The sequence below is a fragment of the Parambassis ranga genome, chromosome 7, assembly GCF_900634625.1.
Source record: "Parambassis ranga chromosome 7, fParRan2.1, whole genome shotgun sequence".
Lineage (NCBI taxonomy): Eukaryota > Metazoa > Chordata > Actinopteri > Ambassidae > Parambassis > Parambassis ranga.
This window is the reverse complement of record NC_041028.1, coordinates 14,133,052-14,149,425: the sequence shown is the minus strand read 5'-3', so window position 1 is coordinate 14,149,425 and position 16,374 is coordinate 14,133,052. Positions and strand designations below refer to the sequence as shown.

At 40.9% G+C, this 16,374-nt stretch overlaps 1 protein-coding gene across 1 annotated transcript in view; it reads left to right on the top strand.

Moving 5' to 3' along the window:
- The window catches only part of plxna1a (plexin A1a), a 194,522-nt gene that overhangs the window by 18,109 nt on the left and 160,039 nt on the right, over positions 1-16,374 (top strand). The window contains exon 2 of the mRNA XM_028409537.1: positions 9,665-11,057. Coding sequence (XP_028265338.1) covers positions 9,885-11,057 — 1,173 coding nt within the window. The 5' untranslated portion in view covers positions 9,665-9,884. The remainder of the gene's footprint in view (positions 1-9,664; positions 11,058-16,374) is intronic.

Here is a 16,374-nt window from a genome sequence, read left to right as displayed (position 1 = left end):
TGATTAGAATCAGAAATAGCAACATAAACAACAGTGAAAGCACATATTTACATAGACCACCCCACAAATACCCTTTCCAGTGTGTATGTGTGTGTCTGTGTGCCAGATGGAACAAAATAACTTAATAATTTCATATTTTCATATTGTACCAGTTTTACTGTAGGAGTATATATATATATATATATATATATATATATATATCCTTATCCCCTTATACTGCAGGGTCTTGATGACTTTAATGACAGTTTTGAGAATGCACAGTAATCATCTGTTAGCTGTTAGCACCTGTAGAAAAGTGATCAGAGTAGGAGACTTGAAAGAGGTATAAGAGACAGGTACGTGCCTTTGATCTTAAAACAGTGTATTGGTTTTGAGACTCACAATGTAATAAGAATGATACTGTACTTAAAAAACTCTGCCACACATTTTTACATCAAAATCCGACTACACAGGCATTATTCACCATAGAAGCCACGGAGAGATGCCTAATAGTAATAAAAGCTGACAGCCCTGGCAACTAAACTGAAGTTGTGAAAGGATATATTTCAAATTCAATCAATATTTTTTTTTCTCAATATATCCAAGTAGATTTGTTGCCCAAGCCTAACCAAGCTGAAGTGAATTCTAACAGTAATGTGTAGAAATCAAGTGGAAGGCCTAAATGGCTTCACCTCCTGATGTTTTGAATACTGTTTTGTACTAATTGGAAATAAATGGCCAAAATGTGGGCATCTTTATATTTTGGACCCATTCACCATTGATTGTTGTGCCCCAAACTAGTTGCTACTACATATTTTACTGACACTAGATTGCACTTCACATATATTTACATTAAGTGTATCTGATGTCCATCACAGAAGTGGAACGGCTTTATCAAATAAATCTGTAAATCATTAGAAACCAGTTAGAATAGTTGCCTGAGAACAATATTACTGTTTTCATTCATGTTGGAGAAGAAGAACAGCAGGTGTATCTTTAAAAATCACACCACTGTTTTAACACCTTTGTCAAGCAGCTTAAATTTTAGAACCATTAAGCACATTCAGATGGTGGTTACTGACCTGCCAGAGTGGCTAATGGAGTGGGTAATTATAAAAATGTACTAGTATTTGGCTCATGGCTGCTGTTAAGTTTGCAGTCAAGTAACTATTCTTCACGGTCAAAGAGCTTTCATGGTGATTATCAGCAGCTGTAGTATAGTTATTTAAACTTCTTTAGTGCCTCCTGTGTGGTCACAGTCTGATTAACTGTCTGTTCTATCGCAATGGGACATAAAGTAGGTGATTACTATTATTGGACTTAGGTTTAGGCTGTTGACTTCTAAATTTGCACCAAACTTTAGACTGCTTTTCATACATAAATATGAAGACTATGGCAAGAAGGGCCGAGCTGACAGAGGAGCGCTCGGTGTCTCTGCAGCAGGGCTCACTGACTTCAGGTGTTAAACCATGCTAGCTGTCAATAAAGCTGAATTCAGGCAGGCTCTTAAATAGAGTAGCAGTAAAGACAGAAGCACCGCTGTGTGAGTTTGATTCTACAGTAAATTAGACTGCACAGTGCGGACAGCCTGAACCATCCCTGTGGTCACAGTGAATGTGCAGCTAAGGTTAGAGAGCCTATAAATGATAAAATTGCAGTTGCTAAAAAGAGACCAGCATGCACATTCAGCAAACAGAGCCAGGTACATCAAACATCTTTAATGCTGCTGCAACGTCTGGCTTTGATTCTTCTTTGGGGAAAAAAGTCAAATCAGAATGTGACTTGTGAGCATCAAGTAGTTGCAGACAGAGTCCATAACAATAACCTGCGGATGTATCAGTTTGTGTGTTTATTTGATTATGAGTGCGTGTGTGTACTACATCATTTCCCATCAATCACCCAGTAGAAGATGGAGGAAACAATCTATCAACCTTAGATAGATAGAAGATTGACTCACGTTTGGAGGCAGCCCCCAGAGGCCGTTGGAGGAACTGTGGTTTTTGACACTTCTGCATGGCTGTCAGTCCTCCACCCCAGACTTTGTCACATGACCGAGACCTAAAACATAGTTTAAAATGCGTTTTTTGTTCACCAGGTGACCTGAAACACAAATGAACAAATAAATGGTATCAACTAAATTTAGTACTGACTTGATTCTTTGGGCAGTTATTGAAATCCTATACGCCAACAAAGCTGAGGGAGACATCATGGAGCACAAGTACGTTATTTAATCATTTACTTTTTTATTCTGTTGCAGATATCGATACATTAATGTTGAAATACAACCTGATAATGAACCCATCTCTGCTGCATCTCATAATCACTGTGTCTGCATCTCCAACCTCCTAATGGTGACTGAACATTAGTTTACGGCCAGTGTTACAGCACCGCTGTGACAATAAAGCAGGTTTCTATTGCAGCCCGAGTATAAAGTCAGCTAAGATAGATGGTGATATTCTTCTTGCCTCCAGATATGGAACTACAGTGTGCACTTATTTTCCCATCCGTCTCCACAAAGATCAGCAGCAATTGGGACTCCTTTTTTTTAACCCTCGTCTGTCCTTGTGTCTGTTTCTGTACTGTGTCCTTTACACACATGTAGCGAATTTGTGCAGTTTATTTCCTTTGTCTTCTCTTTTTTATACTCCATCTCTCTATCCCTCATTGCGCTCTCCTTCTCATTTTCTTAAACTGCAAAATTGCCGTACTGCGGTTGGGAGCCAGCTTCGATTATCTACGCCAAATTCCCTGATAAAGAACTGTGTTTCTGGGCCTATTCAAGCACTTAAAGCCCCTCTAAATGGCTTTAGCTTCAGGGTCCCCTCTTTGGAGACTACACAGACACACACACTCTCCACTGCAGTGATTTCAACACCTATCATGGGAATGATCTAACTGCAGAGTCATTCCTCTTTTTTAAGGTTCATCAGCACATACAGATATCTCTCTTTCTTTCTTTCTCTCTCTTTTATATTCATGCCCGTTCACAGCAGCTCTTAACACTCTCCTGATGGACAATTAGTATATGGATGTCCATGCTGTAATAGAATTATTTGTCTTTAAGAGAGAAATTTAAATAAAGGCAATGTTATCTGTGACAAAAGACACCACGTCATTTGCTCAAAAAGCCTATGTGGAAGAGCTCTGCTTGGAAAGAACTCAGCAGATCATCTTGATGCGTTTTACTTTGACAGTAGACTGTATAAAATATGGCCGATGTTTCTGTGATGTCGCCGCCATCTTGACTGCACCAGTACTCCCAGTTAATCCAAAAGCAGATGATGCAGTGAACCATTAGTGAAGCTGTACTGGGCAGGTAGCTACATGGAAGTAGGATGCTCACAATCCCAGAATGCAACTCAAGCCATTGCCCTTAATAACTCTAAGACTCAATATAATTTAAGTAGTTGAAATAAAAAATGCTTTATTTCTCAGCTCCAGTTGCTCATATCTCAACTGGTCTCTCAGCTAAAATGACTAATACTGTCTACAGTAATGCTAAAGTTTGACAAGTAGGGGTATTTTTGCAGTTTGAAAAAAAAAAATAGAAAAAAAGAAAAAAAAGTCTCTTCATCAAATAATACAAAAGAAGTGCAAATAGGTGTCATCCCATATAACCCCACCAAGGTAGGATCCATAAAAAACTCCAAATCCCAAATCTGATTTTGTTTGTTTGTACTTATGTGAGAGTATTTCATAAGGCTACTCTGCTTCTACCCTGCACCTTTCTTTTATAGCAGAGAGCACTAGAAAAAAAATGTGTTGGGAAAACATTCACACATCAGGTACCAGTTGGTGGATCTAAATATTTGTTACAACAAAGAGGTGTCTGTGCACTCATAGCTACTCTGGGCAGAAGTTGCTATTGACATTTCTGCAGATAAAGAATCCAAAAAAACATCAATTTTTCAACAACCTTGATAGAATGTGAATTATATGTTGCAGAGAAGCACGTTGGAGTGTTTTTGTACTTATTTGAGGTATGACATTATACAATTGTTTGGCCAAATCAAAAGTTTTTCCCTAACAGATAAGCATGCAGATAGTGAAATAAAATCATCATGTTATACTGATGTTCAGAAATGTACTGAAGAAAGCAGTTTTCCCACTCAGACCCTTGTTATGGGTGTTTTGATTGAGAGGTATGACCCACCTTTTGCCCTCACCTTTTGCAAAACTCTCACTACAGCGCTGCAGTCATTATCATCCTCTCCACCTACATGTATCAAATTGTTTTCCTTAATGGGAGTGTGACCGGCCCAGGGAGAACACTAATCCACGCACACAGGAAGGAGATTAAAATACACTGAAAAATGAAACAAATGTTAATCATCAGATAAATGCTGGAAGGCTTTACAACTTTAAAGCTCATGTGAAGCGCCTTTGTATTCTATTGGTTTTTATGACACTCTCTGAACATGTGATGGCTGAACAGCTGCACTTAGTCAGTTACACAAATAAGTGTCGTTGAGTCTCTGTATGTGTGGGTGTCCATGCAGGACTTGTATGAATGTGTCTGTGGCTGGGTATGTATGCATTTTTCCCCAGCATATGGATGCCTATCTGACTCTGTGTGTGTATATGTCTGTTTACAAATATATACATAAATACCTCATGCGTATGTGTTACTACAGTATAAGCGTCTGCTTCCAGTGTGTGTGTAGAAAATAAATGGAGTGTTCCTTCCTGCTAATCCCTTTTGTTGTTAAGAAACTAAAGGTGTGTGGTGTTTTCCACTGTGTTAAACCACAAAGAATGATTTACGTGTAAGTAAGTGAGCAGTGTGTGTGTGTGTGTGTGTGTGTGTGTGTGTGTGTGTGTTGTGTGTGTGGTGTGTTGTTGTGTTTTCACTCTGGTTTGCCTTCCACTGTGCTGCTGTGCATGCAGCTGTCTGTAGGGTCACTGTGTCAGTGGTGGAATGCAACTGTAAATGAACCACTGTGTCCGCGCTGCATGGTGCAGCAGCCCACAAACACACACACACGCACACACACACACACAGACAAAAGTCTTAATAATACAATATTTGCCTTCCTTCCATTACACAAACACTGTTTTTCAGATTCTCATGTAAGTGCAGGACAGGCACAGGATGCAATTATATCAGATGTCAGTGTAGTCCATCCACACATTTACACATTATCGCATGACAGAATGCAATTAAAAGACATCATCATCCTGTGTCATCCGAATCAATCAAGCCTGGCATGGACTTAAAAAGAAAAACTAAAGAAATTTAAACACTTGCCCAGTGAATGACTCACCAGAAAACAAGCACCATTTGTGTAGTTTTTTTAACATGTTGGCGATCTGGCACCATTCAAACTGTGCATAATTTGTCAGCAGCTCGGCCATGCATGAGATAGACGATAAAGATAGACGTTATCTATTGAGTGGTATCCTTTAGACTAAGTTTTGGACTAATACCCAAAAACAGAATGAAAGGTTGTTTTTAAATGAACACTTCCGCAGTATGAGTCATTTAAATCAAGTTCCTCATCCTCAAACCAGGAGAGGAGGCTGTGAGTCTGCCTCTGTCTGCAGTATTAGCAGTTGTCAATATTGCGCCTTTTGGAAGATGGATTCCAAATAGAAATCTCCTCACGTTCAAGTGTGTGTCCGCCTCCTGCCCCTGTTCTCATATCAGCTTCTCCCCTGTCCTCATCTGACCTACACGATGGCCTTAACTGTACTTCCCTCTGTTGCAAGAAGCCTGGAGTTGAAAAGTGGATTGATCACATTCTGTATGCAGACTTTGTTCAATTATTTAGTGTATGGAGCAAAGAAGTGTCACTTATTGAGTGTGATTCATACCACAAATCTTGTATCGAGGGGGTCATGCTGAGATGTTTCTCCAGGTTAAACTTCTCGATTAGCTGTAAACTCAAAGCACACTGGCTAAAAGGCTGCAAACTAGGTTGGTCAGTGCATGGTGTCAGCTGAATGGAAGCTTTAGAATCAGCTTTAGGCTGGCAACAACATGATTATGGCAGTGATTACAGTTAGGGGGAAGAAAAATATTTGAACCCCTGCTGATTTTGTAAGTTTGCCCACTAACAAAGAAAATGATCCCTCTATAATCTCAGTGGTAGGTTTATTTGAACAGTGAGACAGAACAATAACAAAAAAATCCAGAAAAATAATTATAAATTAATTCACATTTTCATGAATGAACTAAGTATTTGATCCCTTTGCAAAACTTCTAGGCTCGCTTGCCTTAATCAACAGGCTAATAAATGTAGGTCAGAGTTCCAGGCAGTTCAGCCCAGCTTATGTCTCTCTCCACTGCACTTTGTCCAAAGGAAAACGTGTTTTCAAATGGAAAGGGTCTCATTGTGAACGTTAATACTCTCCCTGCGGTTTGTACAGTGAGACCCCGTTACAGAGTACATGTTTTGTGTACATACAGTCCGATAAGTCCGGGGCCATGAAGTGTGTCTGTGTGTGTTTGAGTAGTAAATAGGATCGAATAGCTGCAGGACGCGCACTCACACTTCCACATAGACAAACACACAGACATCCACAGAGTGAGGCCAGCAGGCATGGATGTGAGCTCCATGCTAAAGAAGTGGTGTGTATAAATTTGCCTAAGTGTTTGGCCAAGGTCTGTAGCTGTGTGCACAATCGATGTGCCAGCAGCAATAAATCAGTTTGAGACAGACCTGAACGCCTCTACAGCTTCATCTGATGTGGCAGGTGGGCTTCAGGATGGCCCTGACACATGCTCTCCCACACAGACACACACAGAAGTGAAGGCCTATTGTGGGACAAATACAGCAACAACTATTAATGAAACTGAATGGGTAAGATAATAGTGGTCCAGATAGTGTATGTGTGTTAGATGGATACATGCTGAAATGTAAGTATTTAAAAGGAATTCAGTTGAGACCACACATAACTAATATGTCAGGAAGACTGCAATGGAAAACGTTAGGTCCCAATTAGAATCATTTGTCCCATTTTTAAGTCTTTTTTTGTGCGTTCACAGACACTTTCCTAACAAAATTCCCTCAGTCACGAATGCCATTTCCTCCTTTTGATCTAATTATGACATTGAAGTAAGACTTGCAAATCACTAACTTGTTTTCAACACACACACACATTTCTATTCCCTCTCATCTCTTTGTCCCAGTTAGTCAAACAGCTCGTCAATCATCAGCTCTCAACTCTGCTGGCTACTGAAACCATACGGCCACCGAGTCCCATGCGCTGCAACGTTTTTTACTTATTTATAGATTTCAGCACATCAGAGAAACTGAGATAAAAATGTTTGCAAAAATAGCCATTCTCATTGTGTCATTTAGCATTCATAGTTCATGCTTAATGGCAGCTTCTCTTTTCTCCTCAAGCGTCTGTGTATGTGCATGACACGTTTTGCAGTTGCATGGGTGGCATGGGTTCGAGTGTGTGTGTGTGTGGGCAGGGCCATGTCATGTCGGTAGTGTTTATGTGTGAGGCACGATGAAGTCAGTTTGGAAGCGCTTCAGACCACATACTGTATGTGTGTGTTTTATGTTCACGTTCTCTCTGTGTGTGTGTGGGTGTGTGTGTCCAGGATGCTAACAGTGGCTGTATTGTCCTGATGGGAAAGGCAACAGCATCGTCATCTGGGCCACTGTAATCACGGCTGGGCTGCAGATGAAAGACACTATTGACAAGAAGTGTCTGAGAGAGAGAGAGGGAGAGAGAGGAATGTAATGAAAGGGAGGAATAAGGAACAGCAGTAGAAACTGGAGACAAGGATAGTTTGCTGACCAAACTCACATTATGAAACAAGCCTTGTGCTCTGTATTTAGTCACGCATGGACTAATGAACTAATGAAAAGAATATTGGGTTGAACTGTATGTGGGTTGCCTTTGAACCAGTATCATGTTTTTTTTAACTGATTATAGAGTCTGACAGACATCACCTATGTTGGAATGTGAGCGGACATTTATGAATGTAATGTTTTGAATGATGCCTGTGTCCAGACATTGTTGATGGTGATTGTGTCCTTTGAAACAATAGAGCTCTGTGTGAACTACATTTACAAGGAAATATTTACAGTGTTTATTGCGATGCTCAACTACTGAAAAATGCTGTAACTTTACAGTAAGTAAAGAAAAGACTGTGAATCGTTCAAAAACACACTAATATACAGTAAATTGTGTAGTCGATTGTTGTAACTACAAACACTACTTAACTGTGAATTCAGTGTAGTGTAATTAAACTATAGTTGAAACTGTAATAATACAGTACTTTACTGGTGAACCTGCTGCCAGTAAAATACAGTAAATACACAAAATTTTGTTTGCAATATTGTGTTAACAGTAATTAAAAATTTTAATAGAAACTGTAAAAAAAAATAATATTTTGTCAAAGTAACTCAACGCAAAATACTGTAAATATACAATATAAGGTTTTACAGTGTATGATTGAAAAACTACTGGGAAGTTGCTGCTAGTCAAATATTGTAAGTATACAGTGAAAGGTGTAAGTGTATTTGTACCAGGATGCATTGCGTTGCCGAACATTCAGTCCCATCACATCGCAGACGCTTTTTTTTGCTCTCAGCAGCTCAGTTTCTGGGTGGCGTCCACTGGCTGTAACGTCTTACATCCTCAGCATATCTGCTACTTCTTCTTGCTCTCTCTTACACATTTCTTCACTGTGTACTCAAAGTGGCAATCTGAGTAAGCCAATACAAAGCATCCTTATCTATATTAAACCCAAGACGCCATGTTCATAGTATTTCCAGCGTGCATCAGAGTGCACAATGATTCCTTTCACACAAGCTAAATTAAATTACTGTGATTGGTGTACCATGCCAGTTAGAATAAGATGTGCCTTGGCATGTTGACCAGGTTGAGGATCCTCTGTTGGATTTTTAGGTATGTGGCGCTGTGTATTACCTATCCCCAGCTTCCCCAGACTGTAAGTGGATATAGAAAATGGAAGGGTTAGAAAGATGCCATAGGAAGTAGATGGATGATCCATCTCACCTTCTTTTCCCTCACTTTTTTTCTTAGTTTTCACTTATAGAAATCTTTCCTACCATCTCTGCTGCTTGTATATCAGAGCAATATGAAGCCAAATAGCTTTCACTTCTCTCCCTCTGACTGTCTCCTCCTGTTTTATCAGTTTGGACCAGTTCTCTGCTCTTTCTTTTTTAGATGCAGCCTGCCTGCATTTCTCTGCTCTGTTGCTCTGTGGTAAATATGCTTTAGGATTCTTCATGCAGCCCTTCTTGTAATTTATGGGTGATACTTTCTATCACAATGGCTTTCTCTGTGTGTATTTTTTTTGTATGCGTTACCTATATGGAGTATCCTTATATATATATGTGTGTGTGTATGTATTTCTGTGTGTGTATGTGCACTTTGTCTGCTGAATCCTTTAATACCTCCAGACAATCAATACACAGAGGAGCAATGTTTGGCCCTGTCTTCTTTTAAAAGATGCACTCCTCAGAGTGGTGCGAGCCAAGAGTCGAGAAGTCAATAAAACAAAGCCGATTGTGCCCTCATTTGTTTTTTTCAGATTTCAGCACTGAAGCCTCAGAGTCTGAGTCCGTGGGCGAATATTTAGTGTCTTGTCATTTTTATTACAAACAAATGAATCCTTTTTTTGTCAGCTCTCTATAAGTTCAAAATACAAGTCCATGTACATATTGACATCTGTGTTTGCTTTGTCTTTCTTTCTCAGGGCTGGTGGCAGATGAGGCTGAGGATCAGGGGATGAGGTTATAAAAACAACACCAGATAAAGGAGGAAAATAAGGAAGGAGAAGTCGATTCCTTGGAAACTCTTCTTTTGTATCTTGTACCCTGCAGTCCTATAACGCACTGACTGACCCTGTGAAGGATTATTCTCTCAAAAATAGACACCAACACCCACTTGCTCACACACCCCCTCCCCGCACCACCATGTCTTCCCACCTCAACCCGCCCCTCCTTCTCATCCTCCTCTTCCTCGCCATGCCTTCCACCTCTACCACTCCCTCTTCTTCCTCCCTCTCCTCACCCCTCCTCTCCTTCTCACCACCAGAAGGAGGTCTTACACATTTGGTCGTCCACAACAAAACCGGCGAGGTCTATCTGGGTGCCGTCAACTGGATCTACAAGCTGTCCAGCAACCTCACCAAGCTCCGCAGCCACGTTACCGGCCCTGTTACAGACAACCCTCGCTGTTACCCTCCTCCTGGGGTGCAGTCCTGCCCGTATGAGCTGGTGCAGACGTCTAATGTCAATAAACTCCTGCTACTTGATGCTGCCCACAACCGCTTAATTGCATGTGGGAGTACTTCCCAGGGAATTTGCCAGTTCCTGCGCCTAGATGACTTATTCAAGCTTGGCGAGCCCCATCACCGTAAAGAGCATTATCTATCCAGCGTTGCAGAGGCAGGCACCATGTCAGGTGTCGTTATCTCCCCAGATATTTTTGGTGGTGGTGGGAAACTTTTTGTTGGCACTCCCATTGATGGGAAATCTGAGTATTTCCCTACCCTGTCAAGTCGCAAGCTAATGTCCAACGAGGAGAACGCAGACATGTTCAGCTTTGTCTACCAGGATGAGTTCGTTTCTTCTCAGCTCAAGATACCCTCAGACACACTCTCCAAGTTCCCAGCTTTTGACATCTACTACATCTACGGCTTCAACAGTGAGCAGTTTGTGTATTACCTCACCTTACAGCTCGACACCCAGCTCACCTCACCAGATGCAAGCAGCGAACAGTTCTTTACATCTAAGATTGTGCGCCTTTGTGTCGACGATCCCAAGTTCTACTCTTATGTTGAGTTCCCCATCGGGTGCACCAAGGATGGAGTGGAGTACCGTTTGGTTCAGGATGCTTACTTAGCCCGACCAGGAGCCCGTTTGGCACGTTCTCTTGGGATTCAAGAGCACGAAGAAGTTCTCTTTACTGTTTTTGCCCAGGGTCAGAAGAACAGAGCTAAGCCGCCCAAAGAGTCGGCTTTGTGTCTGTTCACAATGAGGCAGATAAAGGAGAAGATTAAAGAGAGGATTCAGTCATGCTACAGAGGAGAGGGAAAGCTCTCCCTGCCCTGGCTGCTGAACAAGGAGCTGGCCTGCATCAACTCGGTAGGTGTCTATCTGTCTGTCTGAGTCTCTCAGTTTTGTGACCATAATGTTGGATTTTGTGATCCACACAATAACGTTTTGTTTGTGACTGTGTGTCTGAAGAATAGAGTCTTTCATTGTTTTGAATGTAGCGTCATTTTCCCAGAATAAGACATTTTATGTTCATGTTTTAGCTGAACAGCTTCACGTTACTTTGCACCTTGCCAAAAGCATTTTAGTGGTTTTTGGTTTCGGCTCTCTGGAAAGATTCTGTCCAGCTGTTCGACATTTACTAGTCATTCAGTTTATTGGTCCGTAGGTGAAAGTGGTTCTTATAGTTTCCTGAAAACAGAATCGGAAACAAACACCCTGAAGGCACCCACTACCTTGACAGGGTGTCAGATTACCAGAACCTGCTTGTACATGCATTGGATTTTCCTTGGTTAACCTATGGAAAGGAAAAGAGTGAAAAACCAGCAGAATTACAGCAGAGGTGATATTTTCCACTTTGGTTTGGGCCAAAACAACCATAGAGTAGGTGTGATCGCACATTTTGTGCCACGTGGAATAAATGCTACATTGTAGGAAAGTGCTGGCAGCAAAAGCAGTATGTTTACCATCCAAAGAGAGGTTTTGTTTTCATTGTAAAGAGAATCTTCAGCAGTCTACCTGCAAAATAGCAGCCAAATTAAAATACAGTGTCTAATGATCCATGTGAAGCCACCAGATGTGGAACTAAAAGAACTAAATTATTATAAATTGACTTCTCGTTGTGAAGTACTGCAAGAGGAAATATCTTAGCACTGACACCAGCAGGGGTCGAAGGGATGAAAAAATTCTTACATCAGGAATTTATATTAATACTGTTTAAATGACTCCAGTCAGAGGACAGAACTGCTCTCTCTCTGATCTCCTCTCTGTTGTTTCAGGAGTAATTCCATTATCTACAGGTTGTGGATGGCTTGTCTTTGCTTTTACTCATAGATGGACTGGCCTAAGTGTGTCTCAGAGTGTGTGCGTGTGAGTGTGTGTTTCACCTGCACCCGTCAGCCACATGTCACACACACTCACAGCCGTGTATGCTCATGAATAATTCACCTGGTCTCACCTTCTGTTATTCAGCCGGTGCTCCATAACAACCTGCCATAAATCTCTGGACTGCTCTCCACCTCTCCGTCTCCATCTCCTCCTCCTCTCCCTGCTATCCCATCTCCTCTTTTGCTCTCATGTCTTTCACTCTTGTCTCATCATTTGCATGAGAATTTCTTTTCATTTTACTAACCCCATTCTCCCAGTGCTCCTTCTTTTATCTTTCTCTTACTCTGCTTCTCTGTAGCACCCCCCCCTCCTCATCTCCTCCCTTTGACCTCTGTCTTTGTCTATAATTTTTGACCCTTAACCTCCTTTAATTTTTTTTGCACTTTTGCTTCCTTTGCTTCTTTTTAGCTTCTTCCTTCTCTCTTCCCTCCCTCTCAAGCCTTTGCTCTTTCACCATTTCTCTCTGCCCTCTCCTTGACTTTCCACTGAGTGATGAGGTATAGAGTGACTTAGTGTGTAAAGCCAGAGCTTGGATGTGATCTGAAAATACAATGTGGAGGGAACAGACGATGCAGTGATAAAGGGGAGCAGAGTGATGGGGAATGACAGAACGTCGGTGTTGTGGGTTTAATGGGAGTAAGGGGTAAAGATTGGAAGAAATGAAAGATGTCAATAGAGGGAAAAGAGGAATGATGCCAGAGTGAAGTTTAAAAAAGAGCAGAGGAAGGTGGAAACAAATGAGTACTGATTATACAAAGTTGTCAGTCTGCTAATTTGGTTCACCCTGAAATTCTCGCCAACTTCTGCATGCATTACATCGAAGATGATGCCTAAGCATAATATCAGCTAGCTCTGCTGTAATTGTGATTTCCCACTTGGACATTATTCTTGTGTGATGTCCAGTTAAGCCTGTACATTCATTAGCCTGACAATAAATGGCAATGGCAGGGACTCTTATCTCATGTTAGTCATGTTAGTCATGTTGGTTCTCTAAATACAATATTTTTTTTCACAAGACATTGTTATCATCCAATAAGATGGAGATACTGGTGGATATGTTGACACTTAAATAATACTCACTGTGTCACCAGTGGATGTATGCATCATTAGAAACTGCTAATATAACTTTGCTCTGCAAAGGCAAGATTCATTACAAAAATCACCATTTACTTACATATGTGAGCAATAGTAAAGTGACTATGTAATGTAATATAATTATGAAATACTAATTGTTTAGTTGTGGTAAGTGCAGTGTGAGTGCATTATGGCCTACATCCTTGGTGGTGGTTACCAGTGACGTATAGGACTACAAAGATCCCAAAAAAATCACACTAACAAAATCCATCAAAACTGGGAATGTAGATAAAAAGCCCATCATCAAACTAAAATTTGTGTTGAACACCATGTTTAAACACTACCAAACTAAACTGAGCAGTGTTGAAATTTATGCTGCTATTGGCTATCTATTAACCTTTGGTCCAGGGCCTCCCACGCATGTTGTTCAGCGAGTGTTTTTAATGCTAGAAGTCACTTCTGGTTCATCTGGTCACAGATTTGAAGTTTTAACTAATAATAAGAGTCACATTCCACATGTTTGTTGCTATTTTTAATGTCTTGTCACATCTCATGCAAGACAATAACATCTCTGTCACATCTCTGCAAGCGCTGTGCAAGCACCATGTGGCCTTGTACTGTATATGCATGTAATTATGCTAATGAACATACAGTTACATGATTGTCCTTTATGGCCATCTGTCGCTCTGCCTGCGATCGATCAAGGTCATGTCAGCAGAACTCGCTCCGGGGATGTCTGCGTGATGAATTTATCATCTCCTCATGCAGGCGTGTTCCGTGTTTCCTGACGAGCGTGGTGACAGCTCGTTGCTTCTGCGCTGGTGTCATGTGGAAACTTTCATACCGGTTCATTGCAGGAGGCAAGGTCGGGTCAGTCAGTCAACGCTCAGACACTCTTCTCTACCTGGAAGCTATCAAACTTTATCATGGGGTGTAGTGCAGGAGAAAATCATTTTCTAACTGCTCTGCATGACACTCAGTATGGAAAGTGAGTGTCTGTTCCTCTGACAGTAGATATCATCATCCACTTGTACAGTGTAGTAAAACAAGTTCAGTCTAGTTTTCATACAGCATAGATAGTATAATACACATATAGGAGAGAAAGTCATTCACATGTGTGAGTTGAGGGGTTGCCTAACGGAGATCAAGCACACATTGTGCTGAGAATGAGTGTGGAATTATTGTAGTCAAGGGCCAAGATTTCTGGTACCAGATTGGTAACTGATTTTGTTTGTAGTCCGAGTAGGATTGACTAATGATGTTTAAGCTGGCTTTGGTTGGATGCACGTGAAAAGACGTGTAAAGAGACATTGCCGGTTGCTGGACTGGCTGAAAATATAGTCTGTTTGCAATTAATCAATCATATTTCAGACAGTGATGACTTTAAATGATATGAAACTCAATGGCTGCTCTCATACTGCAGACACATCTTATGTCCACTAATTATCTGTAGGAGGCCAGTGTTGGTCTTGTGGGAGTTAAACTGAGTGGTGGGTGACCTTCTCTGGCTGTGGGCTTCCGTCCAGCTCTACATCTCTGTGAGCAGGCTGACCTGCAACACTACAGCCTTAGCATGACTAATGAGATTCAGACAGAAAGAGGGAGATACTATCCTCTGTGTGTATATGTGTGTTTATCTCCTTTTTTTCTGCATCTCTCCCCTTCTCTGTGTGTGTGTGTGTGTGTGTGCATACCCACCTCTTATCCTGGCCTCCAAAGAAGCAGGACAAAACAATGGTGAAAACAAACAGGGGAAAATGGACTGATAATAACAGTGTGTGTTTGAGTGAGTGTGTGTGTGTGTGTACGCGAGTCTGTATTGTCTGTAGAAACACGTCAGAAGGGAAAATTGCCTGCAATAACAAAAGAGCAAGAAGAGTCTCTTCTATTATTATTATTACCCCTTCTTTCTGCCTTCTTTACCTCTCTCTATCTTTCCTCTCTCTCTCACCCTGTCTGTTTTTCTCAGAGCATAATAGTGTTTATTAATATTTATCAGCGTTGATCACTGCTGGCCAGGATTATGGTCTATTTCTGTGGCATTTTGTATTCTGTCTTCTTGGCGGCTGGTGACTGAGTGTGTTTGCGTCCGTTCAAGGCTTCATTCTCTTCCTATCTCTCCATTGTATCTGTGGTCTCATTACTGGTGGGTCTCGGTGGATGGATCACCCCACATTGCATCATGCATTGGGTCTGCTGGTTGGGGAATATCAAGCCTCTAATGGCTGCACTTACACTGCACTCATGCACACCAACCTTAATATTTGGACGTAGCAAAATTAGCCATGATGCAATAAATAAATATATATCTGTCTTGCAGTTATGCATGTAATACATGTGTCAGTGCACATGGAAATTATGGGTGTTTGCACCTCCAGGATGAGCATGCAACTGCCATGACTAAATCTCTCTCACGAATCACCTGTGTGAGTTGATAGCTAAATGAATACTATCCAGCTAAAAATTGTTCAAACTGAACCTTTAAGTTGAGTTTATATCATTTCTTTTTTAGAATTTAGTGTATTTTGAAAAGATGTACCATAAGACAGCCTTAGTTGTCTGTCCTTCTCTCCACCTCATTCTTCTGAACACAAGATTGACTCGGACTCAAGAATTAACTGATTAGGTCCCATTTTTGGAATACAAAACATTATACATTCATGTGGGACAGCTTTCTATGAGTCCTTTGTACTCCACTGTAAAAATAGCCTCTAAGTGAAGACAACATGTGTGTCCCTAAGAGTTTTTCACTGGACTAAAACGCATCAATGTAGGCATTTAAAATAATTTACCCTTTTTTCACCACCAGCTCATGACATCATAGTGCTGATGGAGATTCAACCAAATCAGAAAAATATGGGGCAAGCATACAAATCGAAACACAATGCTGACAGATGCTAAAAGGCTTTGTTGTTATCACAGATTATTACATTTGGATATTTGGTTCACATCCAAAATCTTTTTGATAGTAATGATTCTCACTAGTTCACTATTGCAGATTAATTTGTATGTTTTTGTTTTTTTGAATGGTTGTCCTAGAGGAACAGGTGAAACAATGCTGACAGCAGATGGTGTTATTTCAGGCCACAGTTAAAATTCCTCCCTTGTTTTATTAAATTCAGGTTTTTATGACTTAATGGGAGATGAAGTTACTTGTAAAGATGTATTTTTTTTCACAGGGAGGTGATAAATACATGCAGCACGGAAGGTGAATTGCTGTCAAATG